General features: G+C 40.3%; 1 protein-coding gene across 1 annotated transcript in view; it reads right to left on the bottom strand.

Annotated features, from left to right (window-relative positions):
* The window catches only part of UNC13A (unc-13 homolog A), a 5,702,976-nt gene that overhangs the window by 2,226,597 nt on the left and 3,459,017 nt on the right, over window positions 1-17,362 (bottom strand). Inside the window, exon 10 of the mRNA XM_044054109.1 lies at window positions 205-633. Coding sequence (XP_043910044.1) covers window positions 205-633 — 429 coding nt within the window. The remainder of the gene's footprint in view (window positions 1-204; window positions 634-17,362) is intronic.

Genomic DNA, 17,362 nt, shown 5'->3' with positions numbered 1-17,362 from the left:
CACACACACACACACACACACACACACACACACACACACACACACACACACACACACACACACACACACACACACACACATACACACACACACTGCATTCTTATTATAAAATTATACATACAGATAGTGACTTAAGCGGAGTTTAAAACATAATGTGTAGTTAAGATGGAGTAACAAAATGATGTTTGAATATTTTTAGTATACCTTTCTTTCATCTTCTCCTCTTCTTTTTCTAAGGGTTTCTCCTGAGGTGGTGGGATTTCTTCCAGTACTGGTTCTTCTTTGATTTTGCTGTCCTCCTCCAAGTCATCCTTCTCTTGTTGCTCATATATTTCTTGATTAAAAGGCTCTTCATTGTACATATCCTGGTCATAGCTTTCATCTTCCTCTACCCTGGGGTAATCTTCATTTTCTTCATAGTCATCTTGTGGTTCATCATCCTCTGGATCCCACGGTGGTGAATCCTTCTGATAGCTGACCGAGCTATGGCAGGAGTGGTAAGAATCTCCGTCCCGCTCCTCGTCAAGCTCAGAGCCTTGCAGGCTTTCATTATCTGGATCAAACTCATCACTGAGTTGGGAGCTGCCTTGACTCAGCTCCCCTGAGGATGCATATCTGCTGCTACCTGTTGGACTGAAAATATTTTGAAATTAATTCAACATTTCAGAAAAAAATACTCTTAGAATTTCCAAAGTGTACTTTAAATAGAAGATTGTTTACATATATGAAGTCATAGTCTTGGTTTAGTCAAGCATTTCCTGGTATTCTGAGAACATCACAGCAAAAATACTTAATACTGGGAGTGTACACACATTTTGCTCCAAAAATTTACTGGAAAGATATTGAATGTATTTAATCAAAGAAATGCATCAACTTAGGATTTACCATGGCAAGTGTTGTAGACTTAATAGAATATAAAACAAAGATGACTACGACCATTTTTGAGTTACAAGAGTGTACTGTAGGCACACCATTTGATCCTCTAGTATGCCATTATTTTAACCTGTATATAAGTATCTCTGAAATGAATGGCAGTGTAGCAATAAACATTTTTTTTCTCTGTTATGTACTGATATTTCTAATGGTTTTCTTGTTGCACTGCTAAGATTATTATATAGCTAGGCATTAAAGTATGAACTGAAGATTTGTACATGATTAAACAATGACATTCTATATAGCGTTGGGTGTTAACAGGTATTGTGACTTATGCCGATAATGTATTTACTGGCCTATACTGCGGTGGTGGTGCTGCGGTAGCATTGTCGCCTCACAGTAAGACATTGTCCTTTTCGATTCTCAGCTAGAGCATCTTCTGTGTGGAGACATGCATGAATGGGCATACCTTCGTTGAAGGTTGTGCGTCAGGGCCGGCAACTCGGCATGTAAAAATCTACTGCCAATCATTAGCGGACCGGAGCTCCGCTGTGGCGACCCCTAACTGGGAAAAGCCGAAAGACACGACAACTGGCACATAATTTAAAAGCAACTTGGGATTATAAAGTGATTTCTCCTCATATGAAAATAACGTTCAGCTTAGCATGCAGTTAGATTCTACATGTACTGCCTTTTAACAGTGGGTCTAGTACAATATCTGTAGCCTATCAATCACAGATCCACTTCACAGAACTGTATTAAAATAAACTCTCATCTTTTTCTTATTTTGACTACATGATTATGCTCTAGCCCTTCATACCCCTCTATTATTTACATTCCAGAGAAGAGACCAGGGCAACCTAACTCTCTTCTTTTATAGAGAATACTTATCTTCTTACCTATCCTCTACCAGCTTTCATAATCCACCATCACTGAATCTCCTACTACCCTGCAACTTCTTGCTTCCATCTTCATTATTACTTCCATACTACCTGACATCTATAAAATACAGATGCCTGTACTTAATTATCTTCCATTTGTCTTCTCCAGCTGTGACATGTTTCATCCTACCATGACTCAATATCATCTCTCAACATCTATCCACCTCTGTCCCAACCACCTATCCATACTTCCTCTTTACACTCTCCACACATTGCACCAAACCAATTTAATATTGTCCCCCACACCTTTATTCCAAATATAGACTGATTAACTGCACTTCAACTCAAACCAAAGCAACATTAAGTGCAAGAATCTTCTGCAAAAGCAAGTATGCATAATTCCTCAATATATTAAACTCCTTCTAACAGGAGATAAACACCCTAATCCTGGCTCCACCTATCACAATGAACACAAAGATAATTATATCCCACACACCTCTCTAACTCAACAGACAATCCCCAACCCTGGCAATCTAAGTATTGCTTTTAGCAGTATAAGAAATGAAACTGCTTAACTATAAGACTGGATTACCCAACATATGCCTGATGTTCTCAAAGTCATTGAAACTTGGCTTAAACCCAGCATAAATGACTCCAAAGTTACACCTCCTGGCTACAATATCATCAGAAATGACTGTATAAAGCAGAAAGCTGGTGGTATTGCTTTAATATTTCCGATCACCTACATTTCCCCTTATAGCTAATCAATACCAAAATTCAGTTAAGCAGAGCTTCATATTGCTTTCCTCAAAATAAACAATTATAAACAAATAATTATTACCGTCCTTTACATCCCTCCTGGTGACAATACAGCTATCCTACATTGGATCCCCATAATATTTCCACAAGAAAAATACTACTAGGTGATGTAAACATCAGTTGGTTGGACAAACTTTAACTCCCCTACATCCAGCATGAACTTATATGTTTTCACACAACTAATTAATACCCCCTACATATTATAGGAAGACATCAAATTCCCTATTAGACTGGATCCTAGTATCAGACCCTAGCAAATGCGGCACCATAGGTGCAATATCAGACTTTCACAGTGATCATCTCACAGTCTATATGACCAGATAGCTCACACATTCAGTTAACAGCATATTTATAAAACATGTAACCTTTCCAGTTTTAACCTAGAAATGTTCATTACTGCACTATCATCTATTAACTGGAACTTCTAAAAATCCACCCCTTAGAAGATGCTGTAAATTAATTCAATACAACTTTTCTAAATATCCTTCCACCTCCTAGAAGGAAGAGACTAAAAACAAATAATGCAATTTGACTAACAAAAAAGGATAGAGAAAAACCATGGAAAGAATTGCAAAAATACAAAAAAACCTTGAAATCTTGAAAACTTCGGAATGGTTTGTATTTGTACTTAAAAAAGCAAATAAATGAAGACAAAAGCTATACTGTAATAACTTTCAGAATAACATTAAACATAACCCTAAACAATTTTGAACATCCATTAAAAAATCTTACATCCCGGACAAAAATTCAACCCAAACCCCTCTCCCAAAAACTCACCACTTGAAACTGCACTACAGTTCAACTCCTATTTTTCTGATAGTATAGCATTTCTGACCAAGGATTCTTCAACATCTAATCCCAACGCTGCCTAACAGCCACATATCACCACATCCACTTTCACCTTCAAACCCATGCCCACATTCAAAATAAAAATACTCTGAAACAAACAACCATGCTCTTCTTCAGCTGATGACCTTCCAATCGAGTACCTAAAATAGCAGGCAATAGCACTACCTATCCTGCCTCAATCCTTGTAAATAGGTTAATCCAGGAATCCAGGAATCCCACATTCCCTCTCTCTGGAAAAAGTCACACATTATCCCTCTGCACAAAGGAGGAAATTCAACAGACATTAATAACTTTAGACCTATAGCAATCTTATCTTCCCTCACCAAAATACTTGAAAAATGTATTCAAAAACAATTGTTAGACTATCTCCTGCAGGAAGAACACTTATCTTCTTCACAACATGACTTCCTTCCTTCTCATAGTACTAGCACTGCCCTTCTAACCTATATAGATACTGCCAATAAAGCTAGAAATAACAGCAAAAGTGTCTCTTCCTTATTTCTAGACTTGTCTAAAGATTTCGACACTGTTTGTCACAGCAAACTTCTACTTCAAATGTCTTCACTAGGTCTCTCCCAGCCCACCCTTCTGTGTTTCAAAAGCTACTAGGTATCAGTCAGTAAAATGGCACTCCATGCTCTCTCTTTACCTCCCGGTCACCACCTGTGTAACACAAGTCTCTATCCTTGGTCCCCTCCTCTTTACATTTTCACTAACACCAAACCCTCTATACATCCGAACAGCAGGCTGCCCTAATACAATATGCAGATAATTCCACTCACATTTACACATCTGTCAACATGGTACATCTCCAAAAAATTACTCAGGAAGTGTTAGCCACTGAAACATGGTTTTGTAACTCACAACTCATGCTCAACCCAAAAAAGACCACACTACTTCTATTTTCCCCCCAATCCCTCTCTCATGAAAAAAAAATCAAAATTTAAAGTCATCTCTCCTAATAATATAACCATTGAAGTCACTTCTCATAGAAAATTATCAGGTGTGTTCAGGACCAATCAGCAGTCAAAGTGAAGGTGTGTGTGTGTGGGGGCAACAGCTTTTTGAAGCTGTCCGGTTGTTGTATCCCAGGCCTCTATAATCTAAGGGCTACTGCAGCTGTGGGAATGATGAACATCTAAGCATCCAAAAAAGTACATCTTTCTCAGCGTTTCTTCACTATTCATTATATATCATCATTCATTAGCTCATCTGTACTAGGACCAGAAACAGACAGTTAAAACTTAAATGAGAACCAAAAGCATCAACTAGCTGACATGCAATGGGTCAAATTCTCTAGGTAACAAATGTTGTCACTTCAATTCACACATAGCTAGGGGAACAAGGAATAAGAAAGGAAGGGGACAGAAAAAGCACAAAAACAGAGATTAATAAAACTGAAAACTTAAAAAAGGATGCAAATCATTAGAAAAGGTAATGCTTCCTATATTTTTCTGAGTCTGGATTTGTTTCAATCAAAATGCCTTATTCATCTACAACACTGCATCAAATACAAAAGAGATTTCTCTGAGGAGAGACAGCAAGCTAAAAGAAAGAATAGGATAAGGGTTATCTATGCGATTTCTCTAAGCACAATATCAGCAGGCAGTTAACAGATCCCCACAGGAGTAGGACATCATGGAAAAAAGACAAACAGCAGCAGTCTGCATTTAAAGTGGAACAGCCTTACAAGACTTTCTGCAGATATATAGAGCTGAGTATATTTTTCTGCATTAATCTGTATTATAGAACTAAATTGTTGCTTAGATATCTGTTGTCTTAGTGTTCTGCAAATATACAGAGATCAGTATATATTTTTTGGGTTTTATAATTTGCACTCTGATTCCTCACATCTCTGTTGAAACTTTCTTCCCCACCCCCTCATTGTGGTTTCTATTGCTTGTGTGTTGTTAACTCAAGGTTCCCTTAATTTGAACTGTTAATAGCAGCAGTCTGCATTTAAAGTGGAACAGCCTTACAAGACTTTCTGCAGATATATAGAGCTGAGTATATTTTTCTGCATTATTCTGTATTATAGAGCTAAATTGTTGCTTAGATATCTGTTGTCTTAGTGTTCTGCAAATATACAGGGATCAGTATATATTTTTGGGGTTTTATAATTTGCACTCTGATTCCTCACATCTCTGTTGAAACTTTCTTCCCCACCCCCCTCATTGTGGTTTCTATTGATTGTGTGTTGTTAACTCAAGGTTCCCTTAATTTGAACTGTTAATAGCAGCAGTCTGCATTTAAAGTGGAACAGCCTTACAACACTTTCTGCAGATATATAGAGCTAAGTATATTTTTCTGCATTATTCTGTATTATAGAGCTAAATTGTTGCTTAGATATCTGTTGTATTAGTGTTCTGCAAATATACAGGGATCAGTATATATTTTTTGGGTTTTATAATTTGCACTCTGATTCCTCACATCTCTGTTGAAACTTTCTTCCTCACCCTCCTCATTGTGGTTTCTATTGATTGTGTGTTGTTAACTTAAGGTTCCCTTAATTTGAACTGTTAATAGCAGCAGTCTGCATTTAAAGTGGAACAGCCTTACAAGACTTTCTGCAGATATATAGAGCTGAGTATATTTTTCTGCATTATTCTGTATTATAAAGCTAAATTGTTGCTTAGATATCTGTTGTCTTAGTGTTCTGCAAATATACAGGGATCAGTATATATTTTTTGGGTTTTATAATTTGCACTGTGATTCTTCACATCTCTGTTGAAACTTTCTTCCCCACCCCCCTCATTGTGGTTTCTATTGCTTGTGTGTTGTTAACTCAAGGTTCCCTTAATTTAAACTGTTAATAGCAGCAGTCTGCATTTAAAGTGGAACAGCCTTACAAGACTTTCTGCAGATATATAGAGCTGAGTATATTTTTCTGCATTATTCTGTATTATAGAGCTAAATTGTTGCTTAGATATCTGTTGTCTTAGTGTTCTGCAACGATACAGAGATCAGTATATATTTTTTGGGTTTTATAATTTGCACTCTGATTCCTCACATCTCTGTTGAAACGTTCTTCCCCACCCCTCATTGTGGTTTCTATTGCTTGTGTGTTGTTAACTCAAGGTTCCCTTAATTTAAACTGTTAATAGCAGCAGTCTGCATTTAAAGTGGAACAGCCTTACAAGACTTTCTGCAGATATATAGAGCTGAGTATATTTTTCTGCATTATTCTGTATTATAGAGCTAAATTGTTGCTTAGATATCTGTTGTCTTAGTGTTCTGCAAATATACAGAGATCAGTATATATTTTTTGGGTTTTATAATTTGCGCTCTGATTCCTCACATCTCTACTGAAACTTTCTTCCCCACCCCCCTCATTGTGGTTTCTATTGCTTGTGTGTTGTTAACTCAAGGTTCCCTTAATTTGAACTGTTAATAGCAGCAGTCTGCATTTAAAGTGGAACAGCCTTACAAGACTTTCTGCAGATATATAGAGCTAAGTATATTTTTCTGCATTATTCTGTATTATAGAGCTAAATTGTTGCTTAGATATCTGTTGTATTAGTGTTCTGCAAATATACAGGGATCAGTATATATTTTTGGGGTTTTATAATTTGCACTCTGATTCCTCACATCTCTGTTGAAACTTTCTTCCTCACCCTCCTCATTGTGGTTTCTATTGCTTGTGTGTTGTTAACTCAAGGTTCCCTTAATTTGAACTGTTAATAGCAGCAGTCTGCATTTAAAGTGGAACAGCCTTACAAGACTTTCTGCAGATATATAGAGCTGAGTATATTTTTCTGCATTATTATGTATTATAGAGCTAAATTGTTGCTTAGATATCTGTTGTCTTAGTGTTCTGCAAATATACAGAGATCAGTATATATTTTTTGGGTTTTATAATTTGCACTCTGATTCCTCACATCTCTGTTGAAATTTTCTTCCCCACCCCCTTCATTTTGGTTACTATTGCTTGTGTGTTGTTAACTCAAGGTTCCCTTAATTTGAACTGTTAATAGCAGCAGTCTGCATTTAAAGTGGAACAGCCTTACAAGACTTTCTGCAGATATATAGAGCTGAGTATATTTTTCTGCATTATTCTGTATTATAGAGCTAAATTTTTGCTTAGATATCTGTTGTCTTAAGTGTTCTGCAAATATACAGAGATCAGTATATTTTTTTGGGGTTTTATAATTTGCACTCTGATTCCTCACATATCTGTTGAAACTTTCTTCCCCACCCCCCTCATTGTGGTTTCTATTGCTTGTGTGTTTTTAACTCAAGGTTCCCTTAATTTGAACTGTTAATAGCAGCAGTCTGCATTTAAAGTGGAACAGCCTTACAATACTTTCTGCAGATATATAGAGCTGAGTATATTTTTCTGCATTATTCTGTATTATAGAGCTAAATTGTTGCTTAGATATCTGTTGTCTTAGTGTTCTGCAAATATACAGAGATCAGTATATATTTTTTGGGTTTTATAATTTGCACTGTGATTCCTCACATCTCTGTTGAAACTGTCTCCCCCCCCCCACCTGTTCTTGGTTGTAGTTTAAATTTGGTGGCTTTTGCAGTGCCCGCCCCACTGTAGATTTGATCTAGGACACTCCCCCAGTCCCATCTCTTTACCGCATTCTACCTAATAAACCCTTTCTGCACTTGCTTTTAGTCCTTTTTAATTTAATTACATTTTTTCAAACTGTGTGTGGACTAATATTGCTAAATACTCAAGTGTGCCAGCTTGCACTGCATGTGAATTGTTTTTACTACTGTTTTTGCTACTTTTCTGAAAAAAAAAATTGTAAGCCTGTTTCCTACCTTTCCTGTAATTAGTGTTCCAGATACAGATTTGCTGTATCCAGGACTATTTGTAAGCTTCTGAGCCCCCAAGCCTTTCTGTGTTGGAGGGAAGTCTTTTAGCTTATCAGTGGGAGTGGTAAGCACTAGGTAACCTGTCTACCACATAAGGAGTGGTTCTGGCCCAGAATTTGTAGTTATTGTCCATTTGGCCGGTCTTCCATCTCTCTCAACTTTCTGATTTGAAGGCCTGCATTTGCACTTGTTTCTGTCCTGTAACTCCTGGGCCCATCTCATTTGCTCACTCAAAAAAAAAAAAAAACTGCTTTTACTGTATTTGTGTTTCTTCCTACTTTATTTTGCTTTTGCGTCATCTTAAAAGTACTCAATTGTATTTATTACTGCTTGGTGTAACTCATTCTAAGCCTTTTAGTTTAAGCACTGGGCTTCAGACCAGTTGTTTTACATTAGGAAGGTTTGTGGTCTGCACTGTGGTGGCAGGACAGGTAGCTTACATCCTTCTAAGTTGGGAACTGCTGATTGAGGGCTCAGTGTCTGTTATTCTAAAAGTGTATTAATTCTGGTTTAAGCACTTGGGCTTCACGCCAGTTGTTTTACATTAAGAAGGTTTGTGGTCTGCACTGTAGTGGCAGAACATGTAGCTTACATCCTTCTAAGTTGGGAACTGCTGATTGAGGGCTCAGTGACTGTTATTCTAAAAGTGTATTAATTCTGGTTTAAGCACTTGGGCTTCAGGCCAGTTATTTTACATTAAGAAGGTTCGTGGTCTGCACTCTTGTGGGAGGAGAGGCTGGACTCTGCCCTTCTGAGCTGGGATTTTCTGGTTAAAGGCTTATAGTGCCTGCATATTTGAACTGTTTCTTACTGAAATTGATACACCTTGTTTGCTGTAGCATAGACTAGATCCAGGCCTGCTGAATCTAGCTTTATTTGTATGCTGCTTGTTTGTTTGCTTGTTATTTCCCTGAAACGCTAATTCCACCTAAAACGCGGCTTTTCAGTGCTTCTGTGGATCCCTAGTGACATCTGCATTGCTTACTGTACTTATTTCCTTGTTTCACTTGAAAGAAAGTTACTGTTTGTCATTTTTGCATTTAAGTTACCTGAAACACATTGCATTTAAGTTACCTGGCACTTGCTCACTAAAGCAATTATATAAGTCAGCACTAAAATATTAAAAGCACTACACCCTCACAAACTCCCCTTGAGTACCTCGTTCCCCTTTGGCCCTTTTTTTTCAATTATAAAGGAATTCCCAATACTATTCTAGCATGTCCAAAGGTCAGTTGTCAATCTCCTCTCTGGTCCAGCAGGTGAATCTCGGAATTTTGAGGCAATGTTACAACTGCCTCATGTACACAGACAACCCTCTCCTCCTCCCAACAAATTCCAACACATGTGAGAAATGCAACCATATAGCCATACTGGAGGCTAAGCTCTCTCAACTCAGTACTGGCAAAACCAGTCAGGAGGAGAAGGAAACCACACTCACTACAATTCCAATCTCAAATAGAAATACCACGACAGCAAACCAAACACATAAACACACAAAAACATACTCGGAGGCTCTAAATAAAAATCTGCCTAAGCAGCAGAGACCTCCAAAGCAGACACCCAAGCAACCGCTACCCCAAAACAAAACTCGTGCAACACATAGCTCACAAAGCCAGTGTGCCGAACAGTCACAGCCCTTAAGGCTATACAACACACCTGATTCACTTGTAATAGGTGACTCTATCGTCAGGCACACTGACGTTCCGCTCACCAGGCTGAACAAGGAGAAGGTCACGGTGAGCTGCCTGTCGGGTGCTAGGATCCGCCACATAACACAAGCACTCAGGTCACTCCAAGGCAAGTACAAATATGACTCAGTCATTGTCCATGCTGGTGTGAATGACCTGAGACGTACCTCCCTGGACTACATGAAAAGAGACATAGAGGAGCTCTCTGAGCATGTAGCCCAGGCCGGTATGACCCTGACCTTGAGTAGCATCTTACCCTCACCAAGAATGATGCCACAATATGAAGACAAGATGATCAATTTCAACAATTGGCTTAAGTATTGGTGTCATTCAAAGGGGATCCAATGCCTGTCAGCCTGGGATGACATGCTCGACAAGCCACGATGCTTCACTAGGGACGGCTTGCACCTGTCACCCCTGGGCTTTCAGATATTGGCAAAGGCTCTTGCTACCCCCATAGTGCCTTTTTTAGGCAAGGCTCAAAAAACAAACCCACCTCCATAGGTATCACAAGGGATAAGAAACTAAGAGTAATGCTACTCAATGCCAGAAGTCTAAACCTCAAGATGCACGCACTCAAAACTCTCCTTAGCATGGAGAACATTGATATCTGTGCAGTAACAGAAACTTGGTTCAAGGCTCCCGAGAGCACCCCAGCACTACCAGGTTATACCTCATACCATGCTTTTCGGCCCCAAAACTTGGACCATACTACAAAAGGAGGGGGAGTATCAATATTCGTCAAAGATACCCACACCTCCAGGTTGGTAGCACAGCACGAAGCATCAGAGACTATCCACGTGAAACTAACAGTGGGTAAAACTGCCTTCCAGTTTATAGCCTGCTACAGACCACCCTCCCAAACCCAGGAACCCCACTCGGCCTTCCTGAGAACACTGGAAAATATGAAGGTCTCGCCAAACACCATTATATTGGGCGACTTCAACTACCCAAACATAGACTGGGAGCATTACTCTAGCTCCAACACCCTAGCCCATAGGTTCCTAGAATTTATAAACTCAAATGCTATGGAACAACTTGTTACCACTCCCACAAGAGGGGAAAACATACTGGACCTGATCATTACCAACATGGGGACTCTATGCTCCAGAACAGAAGTGTATCCCTCACTGGTAAGATCAGACCATAAACTAATCTCACTGGATATTCACATCCCGACTCCACCCCCTGCCCTGAAAGCCACAGTGAAAAACTTCTCTAAAGCAAATTTCACACTCCTCAAAACTGAGGTGGAATCCTTCAAAGCCCCCGAGCCTGTGAAAAATATGGCGCAGACCGCAGAATCCTTTATAAATGCATTCTATGAACACCTTCAGGAATGCATGGATCATGCAATCCCAAATAAAACCAAGACCCAATCCTCCAAAGGCAGACGTACTGTCTGGTGGACCCCAGCCATAAACAAACTATACAACAGAAGGAGGAAGCTACTACATGATAGAGCAAAATCCCAAAAAGGGAAGGCATCTCTGATCAGTATTAGCAAAAAACTACGGGCACTCATAAAATCGTCTAAGGCCAGCTTCGAGAGAAAAATTGCACAGGACACTAAGGATAATCACAAGGCTTTCTTTAGTTATGTTAGGAACCTGGGTGGGAATTCCCAGATATGCTCAGAATTAGTCCAAAATGACAAAAAATACACCAAACCCACAGACATTGCCAACATCCTAGCTGACAGGTTCAGCACAAACCCCCCCCCCCCACCAAAACGGCAAATATTTATCCCAGCAGAGTGCTGCCCCCCTGACATCTCAGATGCTCAGGTAAGAGCTGCCCTCTCCAAAGCAAAAAACACAGCATCAATGGGACCAGATGGTGTCCCGGGCTGCGTCCTACATGAACTCCAAGAAGAGCTAAACCCAAACATAAAACTACTGTTCAATCTCAGCCTTACTACAGGATATGTACCCAAAGAGTGGCGTACAGCAACAGTGGTCCCTCTCCACAAAGGTGGTGCCTCAACGGATCCTGGAAACTATCGCCCCATAAGCCTGACTAGCTTGGTCTGCAAAGCTATGGAAAGGATCATCATGGACCTCATAAATAAAGATAAATCGGACCTACAGACACTGGATCCTACCCAGTTCGGCTTTGTTAAGGGCAGATCCTGCCTCTTAAACCTGGTTGATTTCTTTGAAACAGTCACCAAGGCCATTGATGAGGGGAAGGTGGTCCACACAGCCTACCTGGACCTCGCAAAAGCCTTCGATACAATACCCCACTCGGGCATTATAGATAAGCTCACCAGCTTAAATATAAACCCCTATGTCACTAGATGGGTTGCAAACTGGCTCAAGGACAGAACCCACATGGTTAGAATTGCTGGAGCCATGTCAGACTCCAAACCAGTTACAAGTGGCGTCCCCCAAGGTTCAGTCCTGGGACCTCTCTTGTTCGGTATATATTTACAGGCCAACACGGAAGGACTGTGGCTGACTAAGTTCGCAGATGACTGCAAACTGGGTGCCATAATTGACTCTCCAGCCGACACAAGCATCCTCCAAAAGGGCCTCATAGAAACAGACAACTGGTGCCAGAGCCATGGCCTCAAGCTAAACGCCAAAAAGTGTATGGTCATCCCCTTTGGCAAAAACAAAGTGCCCACAAATTACCACATAGGTGGTAATCCATTAAGTACAGAAAAAGTAATTAGGGACCTGGGGACCCAAGTTGATAGCAATCTCTCATTTGACAACCACGTGGCCAAAGTGGTTAGAAAAACATTTTATATAGCCCACCTAATCATGAAGGGATTCACATCTAGATCAGGGGAGGTCATCGTGCCTCTTTACTCATCCCTCATCAGGCCCATAATTGAGTACAATGCCCCTTTTGGGATGTACCTTACCAGACACCTGCAGCAACTGGAAAGACCCCAAAAGTACCTCACCAAGAGGATCATAGGGCTCAAACAGATGCCATATGCTGCCCGGTTAAAGAAACTCCGGCTCTACTCAGTGGCATACCGCCTGCTCAGAGGTGATCTGTGCCTGACGTATAAAGCCATATCCAACCTGGAATTAATGGACATGCTGCACCTCAGAAAATCCAAATCCCATCGAGCTACGCGCTCGAGAGACTTGAACCTCAGCACTGAAATAAATAGGACATGCTGGAGGGACAGATTCATAACCCAGAGGCTCCCTTCACTCTGGAATATAATCCCAGTCCAGGTTAGGCAGAGTCCCTCATTGACTCTCTTCAAGAGGAATCTTGATGAGTGGATGGGAGATCATAGGTTTACCCTGGGTATCACTTCTGTGTCACTGTTAGACAGCGGCCCAGTATACTAACCTCGAAAAAGGGCATAGCAAAATTAATTTAAAATGGGTGGCAAAAGCCAAACACACTCTGGCTAGGCTTATAAATGCCCTAGGGCAGATAGCCTAGTATGAACCTATGAACCTATATCTTTTCATAAAGAAAGTATAGTTGTATAAGTAAACTTACCATAACAGTAGATGTTCATGTGAGCCCTGCTACAGTAGCCTTAGCATTATGGGTTATATCCTCAGAAGGATATAAAAGTTAGACAGTTTCCAAAACTTCAGGGCACCTTCCACTCACCCCCACCATCAGCTAGCATGAGCTGAGTTGACTAAAAGAGAGGTGTGGGTGCCAAGCCCTTCAGAGCTTTCATGCCAACAGAGAGAGGGAGAATGAGCCTTGAAAAGATAATGCTGGGAACAACAGCAAATAAATGTCCACACCCTGGCATAAACAACACACCAAGAATCATGGGGAATGGAGTGAGGGAGCAGCTACTGCACCAGTGATTATTTAAACATCTGTTATGGGAAGTTTACTTGTACAACTGTATTATGTTCATCATTTGATCACTGCTGCAGTAGACTTAGCTACATGGATAGATTATTCATGCTGACTACATTTGGGAGGTGGAAGGACAACGGTCCAGGAGCCCCTTGAGAATGGTCATAGCAAAGCCTGATCTGGACATAAAGAAATAATGCTTGTAATGTCTTGTAAATGTATGCAAATAGGACTAAGTTGCTGCTTCTAAAATACTTCTAGAAATCCATTTCCAAAAAGCCACAGAAGAAGAGAAGTCCCTGGTAGAGTGGCACTTTGACCCTGTCTGGAATAGTTTTGTTGTGGTGAGTATAATAAAAAGTTATGTACACACCATAATGTTCCATCTGTGTTGTCAATTTTCATTCTTCCTCAACTGGTGGGTTCAGATCCCACTCTCAGATCTGACTTGGCCTCTTCTTCCAGACTGTAGAATTCTTGAACTCTCAAGCTCCTCCCTTTACCCACAAAGCCCCACCAACCTAACATATCTCAGATCTAGCTTTTTGCCCATATGGCTAACAGAGCAGTGAAAAATAAGAAAAGAATGGAAGCTGGAGCTCAAACAAGGAACAAAGGTTCCTCCATTACTCCTCAATCTCTCCAGGAGTAGAAAAATTAGGGGTATTGGTGGGGTGGGAAGTTGAAAAAGAAGGAAAATGGACAACTTAGATGGAACGCTATGGTGAGTATATAACCTTTTAATCTGATGTTGCCCATTTTCATTCATTCCTCAACTGTTGGGACAGAGTCTCCAGCTACCTAAGTCCTGGGAGGACTTTAAGGAAGGATATTCTGAAGTACCACTGAGCCAAAGGCTGCTCTTTCCATAGACATTAGTTCCAGTTTGTAATGAGCAATACAGGTATGAGGATTAGCCCAAGTTGCAGCTGCACAAATATCATCCAAGGAAGCTCTGGACAAAAAGTTTTGGCAAAGGTAAGCCCATTTTTTGATAAACAAAGACAATGCAATAAGTTAACTATTTGGCCAGTGTAACTTTAGATACTGGTTTGCCTAGTTTTGAATCAGAAAAAGAAATAACTATTTGCTCAGACTTTCTTAGGTCCTCAGTTCTGTAAAGGTAGAAATGTAATTGTCTGTGCACATCTAACAAATGTAACAAATACTCACCTTTGATTGAAAAATTTGGAAAGAGCACTGGAAGATTAATGGCCTGATTAATATTGGACTCAGAAACTACTTTTGGTAAAAAGGAAGGACTGGTCTATAGAGAAACCCTATCCTTGTGAAAAAAATAAATAAGGAGGCTTAAAGGAACATGCTTAAAGTTCAGACACTCTTGTGACAGATGTAACAGTAACTTAGAAAACAGTTTTCCACATCAAAAATCTTAGATCAGATTTAGCCAAAGGTTCAAATAGAGGTTGAGAGTCAGGGGCTGAAGTACGAAGTTTAAATCCCAAGGATGGGTAGGATCCTTTAAAGGAGGTTTAAGTAAAATGTTCCACTTAGGCTTTGCAAAGTGTAGAGGAAGCTAAATAAGAATTACTTACTCCCAGATGAAAGTTGGAAATGGCTGCCAACTGTACTCTAAAAGTTGAGGGACTGGTACTGTCACTGAAACTGTGGCTAAAAGTCAAGGACATCTGAAATTGGTGCTGAAAAGGGATCTAAGTTTTTGCTTAGGGCCCAAAGAACAAATCTTTTCCATTTACTCTTGTAAATCTTTTTGGTGGAAGTTTTATGGGAAGATAACAAAATATAATGGATGGGGGAGTACAGTCTGGGCTGTGGAACTGGAAAAACCATGCTGTCAACTTCAGGCCTGTTAAGTCTGGCTGAGTCATGCCTGTCAGATGAGACAGGAAGTCTGGAAATGGATCCAGATTCCATGGTGGATGTAGAAGATGAGGCCAAAGGAAAGGAAGCCAAATCTGACAAGGCCTGAAAGGGGCAATGAGGAAAACCATGCTCTTCCATCGACATGTTTTCTGTAGAAATTTTTGAATGAGGAGTAATGGGGGATAGGTGTAAAGGAAACTGGAGGGCCAAGAGTGAAATACAGCATCTCTCAGTGACTCACCTGATGAGGGTATCAGGGCAAATAACTTGCTGCTTTTGTTGTTGTGGGGATAGGCAAATAGACTGCAGCATGGTTGGGCCCATTGACAGACTATTCTCTCCATCACGTTGATATTGAGAGACCACACATGAGACATCAGAATGGACCTGGTTAACTTCTCTGCAATCACATTCAATTTCCCTAGGATGAACATTGCTATCAGAAAGTAATTGGAAGAGTCTGCCCATTGACATACTCTCATAGCTTCTCAAAAAAGAGGGTTTAATCTGGTTTCCCCCGGTTTGTTGATGTACCAGACTATTGACATACTGTCTGTCTAAATCACAATATTCCAGATTAGGAGAGTGTCTTGAACGGCCTGAAATGTTAGGAGGACAGCTTTCATCTCCAGGTCATTGATATGCATCTTGGCATCTTTGGGAGACCATGTACTTTGGACAGTCTTTCCCAGGAAATATCCCACACACACAACCAAGTTGAGAGGCATCTGTGGTCACTGTCGCCTTGGGTTCAGGAAGAACAAAAAGATAGCCTTTGTGGAGTTAATTGGGGTGGATCCACTATAGAAGGTAATCCTTGAACACACGAGTAATTTTGACTGGCATAGATAATGGGTATTGGAGAACAGACCACTGAGTGGCGAGTCTCCATTAAAGGATTCTCATATGGAACCTGGTAAGCGGTACAAAGGTGATTGCCACTGTCATGGATCCCAAGGCTTGAAGTATCAGACATGCTGGAAGTGAAGAAGTTTGAATTATTTTCTTGACCTGGAATCGAATGGTTTCTATTCAAGATAGAGGAAGAGAAGTTATTTGGGTGGTTGCATCCAAATGAGCATTGATGAATTCCAAATTAAGAGTTGGTATGAGTTGAGATTTGTTGTAATTGACTGATACTCCCAGACACAAGCATGGCAGAAGTAAGTAAGTCTAGTCCCTTGCTTGAATCAGTTGATGCCTGGTCAGAGCAGTCAGGAGACAGTCATCTAGATATGGAAACACTCAGAATCCCAGCAGTCTCAGGTGAGCTGCTATGACTAACATGCATTCGGTGAACACCCTGGGGGCTGTGGTGAGAACACAGGACAGTGCTCTGAACTGATAATGACTGGCTCCCAGCCAGAAGCATAGGTATCTTCTGTAGTGCCTGTTCATTTTTATGTAATAGTATGCATTTTATAGATCTACTGAGCACATCCAGTCGTCCTTGTGCAGAAATAGCAGAGTGCACTGAAATGTGACCATCCAGAACTTTGTATACTGAATAGATAGATTTAGTTTGCTGAGATCCAAAATTGGTCTCAAGTCCCCTGTCTTTATTGGCACCAAAAAGAATCTTGAATAAGTTTCGGACTCTCTATGGTCTGGGGGTACGTCTTGGATGAGTATTTTTTCTAGCAGCTTTTTTATCAATAGAGAAGCTGCTTCCCTCTGACTGGGTGGAACATTTTCTTTTCTACTGCTGGAGAGGATTGGAGAAAAAGGTATAACAATCTCTGGATATTATTCTCCACACCCATACACCTTTTGTGATGTCTAGCC

Source organism: Protopterus annectens, chromosome 13.part0, assembly GCF_019279795.1.
Source record: "Protopterus annectens isolate FY-2018-M chromosome 13.part0, PAN1.0, whole genome shotgun sequence".
NCBI lineage: Eukaryota > Metazoa > Chordata > Ceratodontiformes > Protopteridae > Protopterus > Protopterus annectens.
The sequence above is the reverse complement of the archived record's forward strand: the minus strand, read 5'-3'. Positions and strand labels throughout refer to the sequence as shown.